Below are 20,452 nucleotides of genomic sequence, written 5' to 3'. Positions count from 1 at the left end.
TATTTCCATCTTCCTTAGACTTATTTCCCACATTTTGTTTTCTTTCAGGACAATCCCTCTTGAAATGTCCTTCTTTATGGCAAGTGAAGTATTTTAATTTCTTCCCTTTTGATTGTGATCTTTACTTTGATCTTTCCTTTTTATTCTTCCCTTTATGATTCTGATTTCTAGTCTGCCCCTAATTATCAAACCTTCTCCAGTTTCAGTTTTGATCTCTGCCCTATTGTGTAGTTCCCTCGAGTGCAGTACAGATTGTACCTCTTCTAATGACAAACTCTCTCTACCATACATCATGGTAGAGAGAACTTAAGGTTTGCATAAGAAGAATCTAAAGAACTTAAAAGCAGAATAGCTTGATCCTCAACATCAATTTTTATGTCTATGTTTGCAAGGTCCAAGATGATCTTGTTAAACTCATCAAGATATTCTTCCATAGACATACTTGGAGCCATTTTGAAAGTATAGAGCTTGGTCTTCTTGTGGAGTCAATTTGCCAAGGATTTAGTCATGTATAAATTTTCTAATTTTAGCCAAACTCCTGCTGTAGTGTCTTCTTTGGCCAACTTCCCTCAAGACTTCGTCACCAAGCGACAAGATGATAGTACTGTGAGCCTTCTGCAAGACTTGTAATTTATCTTTGTCTAATAAAGAACTCGGGTTCTTTTCACCAAGAAGTGAATCTTGAAGTCCCTGTTGAACTAGTAGTGTTTTCATCTTAATCCTCCACAGACCAACATCATTCTTTCTAGTGAATTTCTCAACATCAAACTTGGTTGTCCCCATCGAACCTTGCTCTAGATAGCACTTGTTGTAAACTTCTATTTTCTTTCAGTCAAACACAGAGTTCTTTGCCAAGATTGCTAAGAAACTTGTAGGAAAATAGAAAAGCAATAATTGAAGAATAATAAAGTACACAAGAGAATTATGCGCTTCGATCCTAATGACCTACATCCACGACAAGAACAGTCTAGAGTCTTTCATGATTAGAAAAGTATAGCTTGTGAGATTACAAGAACACACTTCCACTCTCTTTCAGATCCTTGAAGAATCTTCTGTACAGAAAATATAATCTCTCTAATCTCTCCTGTACTTGGTATCATGTATTACAAAAGAAAAATTACTTGTCAAAGTTATAGAGCCTCATATTTATACAAATGTATAGTTACACAAAATGACCTTGCAGCCCTCCACCTCAAAGTAATCTTGGTTACCTAAGTCTTGATTCTTGGCTGTAAGATTTTAATCCATTCTGTCATATGCAAGGATCTAATTGGTTGACATCTATTTAACAGCTCTCATCATCACTACACAAATCAATGAGAAATTAACACCCTTAACTTTCCCACAATGGCATGCCTAGTTTGAAGCTCTCCTAATTGGATATGATCTGTTGGATTATGTTACTTGAATTTCGATGTGTCCATCCTCTTATGGCAGCCCATCCTCTACCTTACAAACAACCCACTGGGTTCGGCAGGAAAAGCTTATTCTCAGTGCTATTCTAGCATCCACATCCACCACAATTACCCCTCTTATAGCTACTGCTAAGACCTCTGGAAAAATTACATCACATGCATACTAGCCGATCTTGAATGAGAGCTATGCAACTCAAGGAAGAAATTACCTTGATTAAGTGTGGGAATCGATCAATTCCTGACTATTTACATGCTGTGAAGGCCTTGGCTGATGAGATTGCTCTCATCGATCATCCTATCTTCGATGATGAACTAACTCTTTATATTCTGAATGGTTTGGGTTATAATTTCAGGGAGATTGTTGTGCCAATCCGTGCAAGGAAGAAATCTCTGGCGTTTGAAAAGCTTCATGATCTTCTTGTAGGGCTACCTACAAAGGTTTGAGAATGCTACCGAGCAGCTCATTGTCACGGCGAATTATAGTATTAGGAAGAACAACTCCAATGGAGTGTCGTCCATGAGGGGCTTCTCTAAATCTAACAAGCCATAGTGTAATCAGGCATAAACAAACAAGGATGCTTGCCATTGAAATAATTTCTCAGGCCCGCCCAATTCTAATCAAAAGTGGTGTCAACCCAAATGTCAATTTTGTGACCAGATTGGACATATAGCCAAGTCATGTCATCAACTGCATTCCAATGAAGCCACTGCAAATTGTACCTCCACTTCTAGTGCAAAGGATACTAAATGGCTATTTGATTCTGCAACGTCTCACAATATCACTATTGATCTCACAAATTTATCTATCCGCTTTGAATATGATGGCACTGATGAAGTTGTGATTGGTGATGGTTTAGGTTTGATTGTCTCACACATTGGTTCTTTAACCTTAAAATCACCCAAAAAAATTTTTATTCTCTGTGATACACTTTGTGTTCCAAGTCTTCGCAAAAATCTCATATCTGTTCATCATTTTACTTCTCAAAATAATGTATTCATTGAATTTCACCCTTCTTATTTTCTTGTGAAGGACAAGATCTTGGGGGTGACCCTACTAAGAGATGCATGTGAAAATGGTGTTTACATCTTTCTAGAATCACTGGTGGCTCCTTCCTCAAATTTGGTTGCTTATGTGCATGAATGTACTTCAATTGATGGATGGCACAAGCGTGTTGGACACCCATCTTCTAAAATTGTTCAAAATCTTATTTGCAATTTTTCTCTTCCAATTACATCAAATAAATAGTCTTTCTTATATACTTCATGTTCCATCAATAAAGCATATCAACAACCTTTTTGTTCCACTAGTCTCATGAGTAAGGCTCCTATTGAACTAATTTATACTGATGTTTGGGGACCCGCTCACTATGTTGGTCTAGATGGCTCTCGTTATTATCTCATTTTTATTGACCATCACACAAAATACATGTGGTTCTATCCTATGGCAACAAAATCCTGTGTTTCCACAATCTTTCCACAATTTAAAATTCTTGTTGAAAGCTGATTTCAATGTAAAATTAAAACTACGTACTCTGATAATGGTGGTGAATTTGTGAGTCTAAAATCTTTTTTATCTTTTCATGGCAGAAGTCATTACACTACCACTCCTCACATCCCAACAAAATGGTATTTTTGAACGTCGTCACCATCATCTCATGGAAACTAGACTTACCTTACTTCATGATGCCTCTCAACCTCTTTTCTATTGGCCTCATGCTTTTCAAATAGCCACGTACCTCATAAATCACCAACCCACTCCATTGCTCCAAAAAAAATCACCCTACCAAGTCCTTTTTGGCCAGCAGCCCAATTACCTCAAACTCAAAAAATTTGGATGTTGGTGCTATCCCCTCACCAAGCCTTATAAGAAAAATAAGATGCTGCCAAAGTCCATACAATGTGTTTTTTTGGGCTATTCTTCAACCCAAAATGCTTATAATTGCTTGGACCCAACAAGTAATCGCCTTTACCTTTCCAGACGTAATTTTTTATGAGGCCCAAAAACCATGTCTAGTATCCACCCCTTCTTCTTCACAGAGACACCTTCATTCCAAAACTTTTTCAGCTTCTGATCTTGCTCTTGTGTTGCCAATAGTTCTCCTCTCACCATTAGTGCCTTCGAATGGTGTTTCTATCGCAGCCACTGCACCTCCAGGTAAAATATATATCTCTACTTCTCCAATTTTACATTCTTAAGTTGATTTAAATTCTCAACATGTGAATTCGAGTCTGTCAAACACCATTTCTTCCAACACTTTTCCAAATGCTACCCAAATGCCCAACCCTTGCACAGATCCTTCTTCACAGACTTGTCCTACACAAATTCCTACAAGAGAACACCAAGGTCCACTTGAAAACCTAGATCCCTCAACTCAATGCACCCATAAGATGACTACCAACTCCATGAACAAAATCTACAAACCCAAACAATTTCACATTGTCACAAAACATCCTCTGCTTGTGCCCATTGAACCAACCTGCGTGAGCCAAGCTGTCCTGCAGCCTCATTGGTGTGATACAATGTCCCAAGAACTCAATGCCATGCAGCATGGAACTTGGGATGCAACCCAGTGGGCTGTAAATGGGTATTCATAGTTAAGTGTAAATCTGATGGATCTATGGATCGATTTAAAGTCTAAGTTATGGCCAAAGGGTACAATCAACGTCCTGGTGTTGATTATAAGGAGATGTTTAGTCTAGTGGTTAAGCCAGCCACTATTTGAACTGTTTTAACAATTGCTCTTATGAATGGATGGGTTTTGAGGCAAATGGACATTAATAATGCATTTTTACATGGAGAGCTTGCTGAAAATGTTTATATGATGCAACCTCCTGGATTTAAAGATTTGACAAAACCTGATCATGTATGCAGATTACGTAAAGCCATTTATGGGCTTAAACAGGCCCCTCAAGCATGGTACTTCACTTTGAAAATTGCTCTCATTCAGTTTGGGTTTAACAACTCAAAAGCGGATTCCTCATTGTTTATTTATAAACATGACTATTTTTTGCTATTTCCTGGTATATGTTGATGATCTCATGATTATAGGAAATAACTCCACTTTTGTAAGCTCCATTATTGAGTAGCTTCGTGTTAAGTTTTCTTTAAAGGATATGGGCCCTTTACACTTCTTTTTAGGAGTGGAAGTCATTCCCACTCATGCTGGACGTTTTCTATAAATATGTTCATGATTTATTATCTGACACAGACATGCTTGGTGCAAAAGATGTCTCTACTCCTTTATCCACAAGCACACCTCTCAAACTGAATGATGGGACATCCACAGTTGATAGTGAATTTCGACAAATTCTTGGCAACTTGCAATTAATATCTCTCATTGGCTAGACAGACATCTCCTTCGCCATCAGTAAGTTGTCTCAATTCATACACAAGCCCACTACAACACATTGAACAACAACAAAAAGGCTTCTCCATTACTGAAGCACACCATATTTTATGGTATTCAGCTTACTAGACATGCACATTCAACTTTCACAACATACTATGATGCCAATTGGGCTAGAAATTTTGATGATCGAACCTCAACATTGGCCTACATCAGCTTTCTCAATTCTAATCCCATCTCATGGAGCTCCAAGAAACAATGTCCAATTGTAAGATCATCAATGGAAGCAGAGTACAGAGCCCTTGCAAATGTCGCATCTAAAACTATTTGGATACATGCTCTTCTTCAAGAACTCGGGTTCAACTTAAAGTCCCCTCCCTCATTGCTGTGTGAAAACCTTGGAGCTACTCATCTTAGCTTCAATCTAGTTCAACATTCAAGGATGAAACACATTCAAACTGACCTTCATTTTGTACGTGACCTAGTCCAACATGGAGCACTTCAAGTGCTACATGTTCACACTTAGGATCAACTTGTAGACTTATTAACTAGAACATTGTCAAGGCAATGCACTGAAATTCTTAGAGACAAAATTGGCCTAGTTGATGGAAGCCCAATTTTGAGGGGGCATATTAAGGCAGATCCCATAAATCAAGCATAAGTCAACATAAAAGATTCCTAGCCTCAAATCATGCTGCTATCCTTGCCTAGAATCATGCTATGATTTCTGTAATTATTGTAGACATTATGTGTAGCAAGATACTAGCCATAACAATTGTAAATTTCCTTTATTTGGACATGTAGTGTTTGTATACATATCTTCTTCTACGTATCAATGCAATGTGAGGAAAGTTTCTATTGAAACATATCTGCTATGTTATTTTCCTATAGCAACTAGACATGGACATCAGTGTTCCAAATTAATTCGACAAACATGTCTTATTTGAGTTGCTGTTTTTCATTTTGTAACCTCAATCCTATGTATAGAATTTTGTTTCCAGTAGTAGTGGTGTGTCTATGGTTGGATATTCAGGCGATTCTCTCATCGTACTATTTTTCTAAACGTATACCCGTATCTTGTATCGTGTTCTTGAATTGAGTTTTCGAGGTATAGTAAGGCTTGAAGTGTATAGATGAAGTGGTTTTCGTAAGGACTTTTACAAAAAGTAATGATTTTGTTAATAGGTACTGAAAGCTTTAATAAAGGATACATGAATAATGTTGGGAGGGATGAATAAATAGTGAGTTGATATGAGATGAGTTAAGATGGGATGAAAGTTGAAAATTGAATAAAATATTATTAGAATATTATTTTTTAATATAATTATTGTTTTGAGATTTGAAAAAAATTGAATTGTTTATTGTATTTTACGTAAAAATTTGAAAAAGTTGTAATGATTAGATGAGATGAAATAAATTAAAAAGCTTTTTGTATTCAAACCTCTTCTATAAAAGTCGATTGGCTTTACTTATATGAACCCTAAATCCTTATGAATTATGATTTTTAGGGGATAAATGATATTTTTCAGTAGTGGAGTGCGCAAGTGCCATACAATCTCGTTGAAAAAAATGAGTAAATATGGGATCCAGATAAAAATAAACTAATTTGTTAACAATAGACTCCACTTTTTTTTTTCAAGTGACTACGTACTGCGACTAGTACACACTATTAAATCTGTCTATGTTTGGTTTCTCATACGCAAGTATCATTTGCATCTTCATAATAATCGCATCGCCTAGTATAATTTATTTTACAATTCTATTTACAATGAAAACAATTCAATATTTTTTTAATGAATTGGGATTCTAGGTTAAATTCACAGTAAAATAAGATGCAATAAAAAGAATTGAAAAATATATTCATTATCATCATCTTATCATCCCATGATGTGACATTAGATGATAGTTAGGAGAATGGTAGGGTTATCTATATTAATTGCTTCATCAATGTTAACTTCACAACAAAATTAAGGCTAAGTTAGATAGTGAAAATTTTACATTTCATCTCATCTCAATATTATAATTTTCTCAAATTTTCACACAAGATATAATAAACAATTAAATTTTTTTAAATCCCAAAAAAATAATAATATTAAAAAATAATATTCTAACAATATTTTATTCAACTTTCAACTTTCATATCAACTCACTAACCAAACGGCACCTTAATTTCCATTTAATTTGTTTGTCATTATTATGTCTAAGAACTTTCTAGCAATGGTGGAATTTTCTTTGACAGGGATCGGTCAAGTGAATGGGTCAATTGATAGTCAGCAGGTAATACAAAAGGATTTCTTCCATGATTGTGGCTAATAAGATTATGGTATTACATCATATAAAATTCAGAATATTCAACAACATATTAATGATAAATAAAGTGACAAACATTGTTGAATTATCTTACAAGACAGTTTCGAGAGTCATTAAGTAATTAGAAGCAACCTAGTACCCGTGGGGTTTACAAATTAAGGAAAGCACAATGAGAAACACATTATATATGTGCACACACCCATAAAAGCCCAACATTCCTAGCTAATTAATGAAGATCAAATTGAAGCCTTGATCATAATTTGGTCAAGTTTCATAGTAAGAAATTGCATGACTGGTGGTCATTCTTTCCTTAGCAAGCTTGCTGGCTTGAAAAGCCTATTCTGTGACTGAAAAAGGAACCTATTTGAATAGAATGCTGCGTGGAATATATCCAACCAAAGGTCATATTGTAGGATAACAAACAAACTAATTGGGACAGCAGGCGCTGCAACAATTATACGGATTGGAACACTTATGTTGCTTTGAGATACCAAAAAACAGGCTGCAGTGAAGGCTATTAGCATGCCTATTATTGAGATTAAAAGTGTAGCAAGTCCCAACGCCAACCTACGAGGTAATGATATGAGAAAATCCTTTTCCGTGTAGCGTGATGTGAGAATTGTCAAGAAAATTAATATTGAAGACGAAGAGGATAACATTGCTATTGCATCTGATAAGAAAAATACCATAAACCAGTTAGTTTCCAGAAATATAGGAATGCCTGTTTGTTGATTGTTGCCACCAGGTACTGTGAAGGCAGCTGGAAAAACCATAGTGGCAATCAGTGCTCCTACAAGCATGCAAGAGTTTGCTGTGTCCTTCATCCACTTTTCACCACTCGTTTGTAGATCTTTATGGGCATTCACAAATATCTCCCTAGTTTTTTTTTGTGTCTGTCCAGTATTGTCCTCACACTTCCCACTATATAATGACTTCGACACGATCTTTTCAATCTCCTACAATAACCAATTACTTGTAAATTATAAAATGTTGAAAGGGGGAGTCCATGTGATACATTTGTGACAAGAATAAAAGGTGTTGAAATGATATTTAACACCCATTTGTACGTACTTGAAACCATAATAACTCTCTTTGCATTTGAAGGGCTGCTCCTGAGACGATATTCAGTCGATCCGGAGAAGGCAATTGTCCAGCTAAGTGTAGCAGGCTGTTTTCCTCTTTTGTACAAACGGTCACAAGGTAGCCATATGAAACACCTATCTCATATATTAAATTAAAAATACGCTCTTGTCGATGTTTAACAGCAACGTGAAATAAACTTCCATATTCCTTGTCAACTTGCCATATCAGATCAGGATAAGAGCGTATAAGTATAACTAGAAATTCAAGGTTCCCTACTTCTGTAGCTTCAACAAGTAGTTTCATCATATGCTGCTCATCAACTGCAGTTGGCGAGAAACGTTTGTCGTCGTCTCCGAGTTTTTCCCAAAGGCAGTCAACTAAGCGATGGGCTGATGCTTGCATCAAAGCTTTGTTGCAGAGCCGACCTCTAAAGCCTAGTAGGATTAAGAGAATTAAGATCGTCTGGTTAAACAGAAATATTAATTCTATATGCCAAAAGAGTATCATATCGTTTAGGATATATATTATAATTAGTGATCTTATATTAATGGATCGATCATTATTTCATTGCTTCAACGTCGTCATATACATTTTATTTTCCAATATGTATGCTTCTTAATATTATAGCTATATAGCGTGCATGGCTCCTATAAAATTGACAGAGCTGAATTAATTTCTGATCATGAATTAATTATATATGCGCATGAAATCTTGCATGCGAGTGTTGACATGCATCTAGTGTGTTACATATATATATATATATATATATATACTAGGACAAGATCAACGTGCAAAAGCACGTTTGTTTAGTTGGGTAAAATAATTATTTTTAAAAAAATAATATATATTTCATAACAAAAGTTAATTTCAATTAATAATTTATGGCATAGGGGAAAAAATATAAATTCTAGTAAATAGTCTTTATTTGATATAAAATAATAAAATTTATATAAAAGATAATTGTTACACATATGTTATATAAAAATAAGAGATATATTATACATCAGTTAGTATTTATTCCACACCCCACTAACATGACTTTTTTTTGGTCAAACCCATCACAATGATACGAACCCATTTCTCTCGTAACGTCTCTCTCCTCAAGGCCTTTCTCTCTCATTCTCTCTTATTTTCTTTTTCTTTTTCTTCCCCCAACCCTTCCCTTCCTGTAGGTTCCCCCCCTCTCCTATTTTCTCCTTTCTCGTCTCTCTCTACCCCTCTCAATCCCTTTGTCTCTCACAAGAAATAAATCTCACCATTTCTCTCTCCCAACCAAGTACTTATCTCTACCGCCATTGTGGGGCAATGGAGATGGAAGGAGGTGTGCGGTGCCTTTGTGGCTCACAACATGAATGAGGATTGAGTACGAGATGCTCCTGTTACCTCGAGCTTGGAGGAAAAGACAATTGCATTATAGCCATGATTAATTTAATTTGCCAACAAATTGAGTTAAAGGGTGTATAGTCTTTTCACATCCAAATATTATTTATGAATCATTCATTCTAACCACCCTTCTATTTTTTTAATATTATTTTGATTAATTAGATTCTATTTAATTTTAAATATTATTAAATACTTTTAATGAATTAGAAATAGAATTCTATCATAGAATAAAATAAAGAAAAAAAGAAATCTAAGAATAAATAGATATTAATTATAAATTGGTATTATTAAAATGATATTTATATGAAATATTGAATATAAAAAAATAAAATAGGATAGGTAGAATAGAAACTTTTGTAGGCATCCTAATTCTTAAACAATCTAACTGTTTGTTTGGTCCATTTTAAATCATAGCGTGCCACTGGCATTGCCTCTTGGTGAATCTCATATGGGTCACTGACATCTATTGTGACTTGTGCTAGCTGGTATATTGATGGGATCAAGAGGACTATAATTCGAACCACATTTTGAGGCTAACAAACAGAGTTAACGGAAAATTAAAAAAAAAATATTAAAGGAAAATAATAAAAACTATTAAAACAACAATTTTCGTTAGATAGCCACCTTTTATATATAAAGATATATATTTATATGGATCGTGATTTAATTGCAACTAGTGACAAACAATTTATTTTAAGAGTCTCTGAGATTAACGTCTTCAAATTTAACTAGGTATTGGTTATTTGGATATGTTAGTTTGATGACTAGCCTAGTCTTAAATAGCAAATCGCACTGAAAAAAGAAGAAGAATTAACACTGAAAAGATCTATACATTTAACATTTATAAGTAGTTAAAGAATTAATATGGCTAGAGATATGCTATTCTATGGCCTCTACACCACACACCATCTACATGGTATAATTTAAATTTTAGAATTTATTTTTCAAATTAAATTATGCAAGGTAGTTTGTGGTGTAGAGACCTAAGAATAGAGTAATTCATGGCCTCCTATCTACTTCCCAATGCCACGTGCAGGGGTATATATAAAACTATGCGTGAACAACAAATTATGAGATAACTTCCTAGCTAGCTAATGGTAGCAGCAGTCTACCACAAAGTAGAAGGCACGCATGACACCTCTCTAAGGCCGGCCATGCACGTACACTTGGTAAATTTATATACTTGATTAATGAAAAAATTCCTCCAGTCCAGTTATAAATATACACATGCATATTTACATATATACACATATATACATACATATATCTAGGTTAATAGTTTGGGTTGGAAATAAACTAACAGGAGTTTAAGCATCTTTCCCATAGTGATGGCTGACTTTTGTTGCCAATTATTTCTGAAGGTTTTCTGGCCAACATTTCCAATGGTTCCCAAAGAAGTTCCTTCTCTCCAGATTCTAAGTCGTTTAGAGTATCTAGAATTTTGAGTGCCGTATCTGTTCATAAAAACCAAGACATTAATTTGTCATTGTTATTTAGTCTATTTTAAGTAACTACCATTTAATAATTGGTTAATATATGAATTAATTAAGTTATTTATAAAAACGTATCATATTACAAGAACAATAGCATTAATTGTTCATAATTAATTGTATGAACCTGATGATCACAAGTGTAAGCCATACCATACAAATCGGTGGAAATAGTAGCCTTAAGGAGCTCAACGCGATGCGCAGAAGCCAAGTCTTGAATAGGAGTCACAGAGTATAAATACGACACCATGTCTCTATTTCCAGTCTTTATTGCGGCGTAGAGTGGTAAACATTGGATGTCATTCCTGGGAATCAATGGCAGATTAATGTTCTTTTTCACCATCACCTCTGCAATTGTTACAATTTCTGATTGAGCGGCATAAAAAAGGGCCGTGCAGTTTCGATTGTTTCTCAATTCTAATTGCTCCAATGTCATCAGTTTCACAAGCTCTTTTACAAAACGGGTGCGTTTTGCCCCTGCAGCATTGTGAAGAGCTGTGCCTTCCTGTTTTGTTATGGGGGCTGCAAGGCAGTTTGGATTTTCCTGTATAAAAGCTTCAGCAGTTTTCCAGTCATCTTCTAATGCAGCTCGAAGGAAACGAGCATAAATGACTCGAGATGGAGGTAATGAGCTATGATGACCCTCTTCCATTATTTTCCTTGTTCTTTTCTATGATTGAAAGATAAAAGAATCAATACGATATTATATGTATGTATGCATGAGATGTTAATTAGGTGAGTAGATAGACAGTATATGGCCTGGTCATGTTGATTAGCAATTGGATTAGTAGTAAAAACATCAATACTGTATGGATTTTCTGATGGAGGGAACAGAAAAGTGTGAGGATCAATTGGTATAGCTATAAAAGGAAGAATACTTTCATGGAATATAACATTTCTAGAAATGAAGACTTTCATAGTATGGAGATCCATTACTTTATAGCCTTTTACAACAAAGGGATACCCGAGGAATATGCATTTGATAGCTCTAGAATCAAATTTTTGTCTGTACTGTTGAAGTGTTGAAGCAAAGCAAAGACAACCAAATAATTTTAGATGAGCAAGCTTTGGTGTTTTATTAAAAATCATTTCATAAGGAGTTTTATTTTTAAAAAAAGGGGTAGGAATCCTATTGATAATATAAGCTGCTGTGAGGACATGGTTACTCCAAAAAGGTAATGGAATATTTGCTTGAAACATTAAAGCCCTAGCTGTACTATACAAATGTTGATGTTTTCTTTCAACTATGCCATTTTGCTATGGGCTACATAAATCTTTGGTGTAAAATTCCATTTTTATGGTAGAAATCTATAAGGATGAACTCAGGTCCATTATCTGATCTTACAACTTTGACAGTAATGTCAAATTGTGTTTTAATCAATTGGCAGAAAGTTTTAAGTAGGAATGGAACTTCATATTTTGTTTTAAGCATGTAAACCCAAGTACAACGTGTAAAATCATCAACAATTGTTAAGAAAAATCTACAACCTGAATAAGAAATGGTTCCAAATGGACCTCACATGTCACAATGAATCAAATCAAACATTTTAGTAGACTTGCTATGTGATACAAGAAATGTTAGTTTTCTTTGCTTTGCTAAGGGAAAAATATCACATACATTTTGACAATCCATAGAGATAGAGGAATCGAGATGCTTAAGAGATGAAAGTCTAGAAAGGGATATATGGCCTAATCTATAATGCCATAAGTCCAATGACTTTTGAGAAGCAGCAGAAAAATGAGTGGGATTAGTCTTAGAAATTGCATAGGCAGGATTGAAGTAATATAAGCCTTGTTTGTCAAATGCAATCCCAATCATCTTCTTCATTAATTAGTCCTGTAAAAGACAATAAGTATGAAAGAAAGACAAGGAAATATTAGAATCTTTGGTTAGCTTAGAAACAGATAAAAGATTAAAGGTGAATGATGGTAACATAAGACATTTTGCAAGAAGAGATTATTAGAAATGCAAATTGTGCCTATGTGTGTACCTAGTATCATCTATCTATTGGGTAGAGTTATAGATGCATTTAATGGTTTAGGAGGAAAACAATAGAATAGGGGTGAACAGATCATATGACTTGTTGCACCAGTGTCAAATATCCAAGGGATTTTGAAGTAGAAGAAACTAAATTGCAAGAAGAATTACTAGAAAATTGAGAGGAAGTAACAAGATTGCAAGCTAATGTATTCTGGGTGTTTTAGGAAGTTTGAGATAACTGAGATGATTGAGAGGAATTGGCAATAGCTAGCAGTTTATTGAAATCTTCAGACGTCAAAGAAACCATGTGAGACACATTATAGTTTGGATTACAGACTTCATCAATTGCAATAGTAGAATGAGTAGCAGAATGAGTTCGTTTTCCTTTCGGTCCAATCCACCCATGAGGGTATCTGATGTGAACCCCAATAGACTTGCTTTGAGACCCAACAACAATATTGGAAAAACAACCCCAAGAAAGCCAAACTCAGGTATATGGTTGGAGAATCTAGACCCGATGAGAACTCGTTCAAAGAACCTAGATTATATCAAAATCTAGACCCATTGAAGAACCCGTCTCAAGAACCTAGATTACAAAGGAACAACGCCACAAAGGTTTTGATTTACCTTTGATAAGTTCAGAAGTTCAAGAAGAACAAGAGGAGATAACTCAACTCTCAATGAAAATTCCATATAGTCTGCCTCTCAAATGAGGTTACAATTGGTTTAAATAGACAATCCCCAAAAAACCCTAAGTAAACAATGCGTCGGGTACTGTAGCGTGAACAGTGCCATATGCCGCGCTACAGTAACTTCTGAAACCCTGGTAAGACATTTCCAAATAAACCCTTGGCCAAAATACAAGCCCTTCCCCAAACCCTAGTTCATTAGAAATAAGACGTGTGGGCTGGACATCCTCCAGGCCCAATTATTCTTGATTAATTCATTTGACTAATAAAATAAGCCCTTTTAATGAAATCAATAAGTCCATGGCGTTCAATAACAATAAGCCCAAGTCGTGTCTTCCATAGCTTGGATCAAGTAGATCAAAACTGGTTCTCCTTCTTTCAAGCCCATCATCAGTGTTGGGCTCTTGCTAGCTTGATCCCAATTGAATTGCACCAATTCTTGTATTGCTCCCTTGATCTTCATGACTCTTAATCTTGTAATTGATCCTTAAGACTTGGTCCGCCTTGGGGCCCATCATTCCCCCTCTCTTCAAAAGGATTCGACCTCGAATCTCCACCTGGATCATAGGGAAAAAAATCAGTAACATTGAAAATAGCAAACACATGATACTTACCTGGAAGATCCACTAGATATGAAGTATCATTAACTTTATCAAGAATTTGGAAATGTCCATCCAAGCTACTTCTGTCATCAACAGGTAAATGCATTAAATCAAAAGAATTAAATGGATTAAAACCATAAATAATTTCAAAAGGACAATATGAAGTATCAGTATGCATGATCCTATTATATGCAAACTCTATAAATGACAAATGATACTCTCGCAAACGTTCATGTAACAATTCAATAATTGGAAAATGATACTCCCACAAACGTTCATGTAACAATTCAATAAATGGAAAATGATACTCCCACAAACGTTCATGAAACACATCTAAAGTCTTCCTTACACCAAAACGACTATTCCAATTATATGTGATCTCAATGAATGGCAAACCATACTCCCAAAAGTTTTCATGTAATACACGTAAACTCTTCTTTACACCAAAGTGACCACTCCAACTATATGCAAACTCAATGAATGGGAAACAATACTCCCACCAATATTCATGCAATATGCCTAAAATATTCTTTATACCAAAGTGACCACTCCAACTATATGCAAACTTAATGAATGGCAAGTTGTACTCCCACCAATGGTCATGCAACACTTCTAAAGTCCTCTTTATATCAAAATTTCTCAACAGACCACATCCATGCACAAGCAACTCACGCATAAGACTAGTAGGCGCACAAAGTCTTTTTTCTCTAAACAAGTACCAATCTAGTCTATATAATTGAGAAAACGATGATTTCTCACGTACTCCATACACACTAGCCAAGCCATCATCATTAACAAACAAGTTCTTATCATATTGAAATCTCAATAACTTTGCATCCAAAATGAAGACAAGGACATACCTTCTTGATAATGCTTCAAATACAAGACTTCTCTTACCATATATGTACTGAATTACATGAGGAAATGTCTCAATGAATTGAACCCACTTGGCATGCATTCTATCCAACTTAACTTGTCCCTTCAAGTGCGCCAAGGACTTATGCTCTTCAAATAAAGGTCGGTTAGAGATTGTTGCACCTGGCACAAGATCAATGTATTGCTCTATCTCTCTAATTGGTGGCAATCCACTAAACACATTGCTAGGAATCATGACCTCATATCCCTGCAACAAAGAGATAACAACACTAGGCAAAGATTTGTTAAGTCCGTTAGTATTAAAATTTGCCTTAGCATAAAAACTCACTTCTCTCTTTGTTTTTCTCTCACTTTCTTCACTCTCATCTTTATTTTCAGCCTCTTTTTTTCTTGCGGTTTCAACCTCACCCTCATTTCTTTCACTCTCTTTTTCCTTTACACTCTCATTTCTTTCAATCCCTTTTTCAACATCTTTTTTTGAACTCTCAGCCTCACAATTGTTTTTCAACTCATTCTCTATTTTTCTTGAGGTTTCACTATTTCTTTCTTCCTCAACCTCACTTTTACTCTTTCTTTTTTTATCAACCTCACTTTTCAACTTGAGTTGGTCCTCATGGACCTGTGTTGGAGTTAAAGGAGCAAGTTTGATTGTTTTTCCATCATTTTCAAAACTGTACATGTTCCTAAACCCATCATGGATCACTCTCCTATAACACTGCCACGGCCTCCCCAACAAAATATGGCCAGCATGCATAGGCACTACATCACAAAGCACATCATCCTTGTACTTCCCAATTGAAAAAGAAACTAGCACTTGTTTATTTACCCTAACCTCTCCACAATCATTCAACCATTGCAACTTGTATGGTCTAGGGTGTTTCAAGGTAGGTAAATTCAATTTCTCAACTAAAGTAGTGCTAGCAACATTAGTACAACTTCCTCCATCAATTATCATACTACATACCTTGTTGTTGATGTGGCATCTAGTATGAAAAATGTTCTCTCTTTGTTGCTCTATATCATCCATCTTAAATTCTGTATTGGGAGCACGCCTAACAACAAGAGACTCGCCATACTCTTCATTCTTATCGTACCTATTCTCAATACTAGGCTCATGTCTCCTCCTATCTTTCCCACTTTGTAGATTTTTAATCACTGCACCTCGTTGATCCATCCTATCCCTTACTTCTCCCAACACCATGTTCAACCGCTCAAATTGTTGTTGCATGCCTTGCAGCACAAATGAATTATTTGACATCCCTTTTGGTTATGAGTCACTTTAATGAGTCATTGTATGTGCTGCACAAAAAAGAATGTTAGTGGAAAAAGACCTCACGCTCTCTATCTTACGTGTTTACACTCAAATAATGGCACTTCACTCGTGTTTCACACTTAATTGGCTTTTTTCCGATAATGATCTCACACTCTCTTGCCTTTTACCTCAGGAGTTTTCCCACTCAAGTTCTTTCAGAACTAATTGAATTAAATCAAGACAATACAATCTTGTCTTATTTCAACTAGTAATTAGGTCCAAGAAACAAGAACAAGAGAAAACACTGAAAGAATAAAATGACACAAGACTCAAGGAAATGATACAAGGGAGAGAGTAATCACAAGACAATATACCAACTATAATGATATATGCAGCCCCTTTGAAATAAAAATTCGGATTTTTTTTTTTCGATTTTTTTTTCTTTTCTTTTCTTTTCTTTTCCTTTCCTTTATTTTCTTTTATTTTCTATTCTTTTCTTTTCTTTTCTCACCGATTCAATCACAAACAGCAATATTCAATTGTAACAATTAAACAATTGAATTCAAACACATAAAAATTGGCAAGGAAATAGAAGAGAATCAATGAAACGACACATTAAGTAATTGACAAACTTAGAGATGCAAGTAACCCCAGAAATTTCCAACCCTATATATGCTGCAAATTTTGGCAGCCCTTAAACAAGCAATTTAGACACCCAATGTTGATAAACATGAAACCAAAATGATAGAGTAATCTGGCAGCCCTAGGAAAAACGAATTTCTGCACTTTTTTTTTTTCTTTGCAACCCTAGAATAATGAAACCCTAGAATTAAAGATGCAATAGATAAAAGATAGAATTACACCTGATTGGAAACCTTGCTCTGATTACCAAATGATGTGAACCCCAATAGACTTGCTTTGAGACCCAACAACAATACTGGAAAAACAACCCTTAGAAAGCCAAACTCAGGTATATGGATGGCGAATCTAGACCCGATGAGAACTCGTTCAAAGAACCTAGATTATATCAAAATCTAGACCCATTGAAGAACCCGTCTCAAGAACCTAGATTACAAAGGAACAACGCCACAAAGGTTTTGATTTACCTTTGATAAGTTCAGAAGTTCAAGAAGAACAAGAGGAGATAACTCAACTCTCAATGACAATTCCATATAGTCTGCCTCTCAAATGAGGTTACAATTAGTTTAAATAGACAATCCCCAAAAACCCTAAGTAAACAATGCGTCGGGTACTGTAGCGTGAACAGTGCCATACACCGCGCTACAGTAACTTCTGAAACCCTAGTAAGATATTTCCAAATAAACCCTTGGCCAAAATACAAGGCCTTCCCCAAACCGTAGTTCATTAGAAATAAGACGTGTGGGCTGGACATCCCCCAGGCCCAATTATTCTTGATTAATTCATTTGACTAATAAAATAAGCCCTTTTAATGAAATCAATAAGTCCATGGCGTTCAATAACAATAAGCCCAAGTCGTGTCTTCCATAGCTTGGATCAAGTAGATCAAAACTGGTTCTCCTTCTTTCAAGCCCATCATCAGTGTTGGGCTCTTGCTAGCTTGATCCCAATTGAATTGCACCAATTCTTGTATTGCTCCCTTGATCTTCATGACTCTTAATCTTGTAATTGATCCTTAAGACTTGGTCCGCCTTGGGGCCCATCATTCCCCCTCTCTTCAAAAGGATTCGACCTCGAATCTCCACCTGGATCATAGGGAAAAAAATCAGTAACATTGAAAATAGCAAACACATGATACTTACCTGGAAGATCCACTAGATATGAAGTATCATTAACTTTATCAAGAATTTGGAAATGTCCATCCAAGCTACTTCTGTCATCAACAGGTAAATGCATTAAATCAAAAGAATTAAATGGATTAAAACCATAAATAATTTCAAAAGGACAATATGAAGTATCAGTATGCATGATCCTATTATATGCAAACTCTATAAATGACAAATGATACTCTCGCAAACGTTCATGTAACAATTCAATAATTGGAAAATGATACTCCCACAAACGTTCATGTAACAATTCAATAAATGGAAAATGATACTCCCACAAACGTTCATGAAACACATCTAAAGTCTTCCTTACACCAAAACGACTATTCCAATTATATGTGATCTCAATGAATGGCAAACCATACTCCCAAAAGTTTTCATGTAATACACGTAAACTCTTCTTTACACCAAAGTGACCACTCCAACTATATGCAAACTCAATGAATGGGAAACAATACTCCCACCAATATTCATGCAATATGCCTAAAATATTCTTTATACCAAAGTGACAACTCCAACTATATGCAAACTTAATGAATGGCAAGTTGTACTCCCACCAATGGTCATGCAACACTTCTAAAGTCCTCTTTATATCAAAATTTCTCAACAGACCACATCCATGCACAAGCAACTCACGCATAAGACTAGTAGGCGCACAAAGTCTTTTTTCTCTAAACAAGTACCCATCTAGTCTATATAATTGAGAAAACGATGATTTCTCACGTACTCCATACACACTAGCCAAGCCATCATCATTAACAAACAAGTTCTTATCATATTGAAATCTCAATAACTTTGCATCCAAAATGAAGACAAGGACATACCTTCTTGATAATGCTTCAAATACAAGACTTCTCTTACCATATATGTACTGAATTACATGAGGAAATGTCTCAATGAATTGAACCCACTTGGCATGCATTCTATCCAACTTAACTTGTCCCTTCAAGTGCGCCAAGGACTTATGCTCTTCAAATAAAGGTGGGTTAGAGATTGTTGCACCTGGCACAAGATCAATGTATTGCTCTATCTCTCTAATAGGTGGCAATCCACTAACACACTACTAGGAATCATGACCTCATATCCCTGCAGCAAAGAGATAACAACACTAGGCAAAGATTTGTTAAGTCCGTTAGTATTAAAATTTGCCTTAGCATAAAAACTCACTTCTCTCTTTGTTTTTCTCTCACTTTCTTCACTCTCATCTTTATTTTTAGCCTCTTTTTTTCTTGTTTTTAAATTCTTTTCTTTTCTTTTCTTTTCCTTTCCTTTCTTTTCTTTTCTTTTCTATTCTTTTCTTTTCCTTTCTTTTCTTTTCTTTTCTTTTCTTTTCTTTTCTCACCGATTCAATCACAAACAGCAATATTCAATTGTAACAATTAAACAATTGAATTCAAACACATAAAAATTGGCAAGGAAATAGAAGAGAATCAATGAAACGACACATTAAGTAATTGACAAACTTAGAGATGCAAGTAACCCCAGAAATTTCCAACCCTATATATGCTGCAAATTTTGGCAGCCCTTAAACAAGCAATTTAGCCACCCAATGTTGATAAACATGAAACCAAAATGATAGAGTAATCTGGCAGCCCTGGGAAAAACAAATTTCTGCACTTTTTTTTTTCTTTGCAACCATAGAATAATGAAACCCTAGAATTAAAGATGCAATAGATAAAAGATAGAATTACACCTGATTGGAAACCTTGCTCTGATTACCAAATGATGTGAACCCCAATAGACTTGCTTTGAGACCCAACAACAATACTGGAAAAACAACCCCAAGAAAGCCAAACTCAGGATATGGATGGAGAATCTAGACCTGATGAGAACTCGTTCAAAGTACCTAGATTATATCAAAATCTAGACCCATTGAAGAACCCGTCTCAAGAACCTAGATTACAAAGGAACAACGCCACAAAGGTTTTGATTTACCTTTGATAAGTTCAGAAGTTCAAGAAGAACAAGAGGAGATAACTCAACTCTCAATGACAATTCCATATAGTCTGCCTCTCAAATGAGGTTACAACTGGTTTAAATAGACAATCCCCAAAAACCCTAAGTAAACAATGCGTCGGGTACTGTAGCGTGAACAGTGCCATACGCCGCGCTACAGTAACTTCTGAAACCCTAGTAAGACATTTCCAAATAAACCCTTGGCCAAAATACAAGGCCTTCCCCAAACCCTAGTTCATTAGAAATAAGACGTGTGGGCTGGA

General features: G+C 35.4%; 1 protein-coding gene across 1 annotated transcript; it reads right to left on the bottom strand.

Annotated features, from left to right (window-relative positions):
* Positions 1 to 7,132: 7,132 nt before the first annotated feature.
* On the bottom strand, positions 7,133 to 11,788 carry LOC122312998. Its single transcript, XM_043127689.1, has 4 exons — positions 11,182 to 11,788; positions 10,840 to 10,992; positions 8,144 to 8,589; positions 7,133 to 8,028 (listed from the first exon to the last, which is right to left on the bottom strand). Exons 1-4 carry the CDS (start codon positions 11,678 to 11,680, stop codon positions 7,372 to 7,374), a joined length of 1,755 nt encoding a protein of 584 aa, XP_042983623.1. The 5' UTR covers positions 11,681 to 11,788; the 3' UTR covers positions 7,133 to 7,371.
* Positions 11,789 to 20,452: the final 8,664 nt, after the last annotated feature.

The sequence above is a fragment of the Carya illinoinensis genome, chromosome 1 (genome assembly GCF_018687715.1).
Source record: "Carya illinoinensis cultivar Pawnee chromosome 1, C.illinoinensisPawnee_v1, whole genome shotgun sequence".
Taxonomy (NCBI): Eukaryota; Viridiplantae; Streptophyta; class Magnoliopsida; order Fagales; family Juglandaceae; genus Carya; species Carya illinoinensis.
This window is presented reverse-complemented; position numbering and strand designations above follow the sequence as displayed.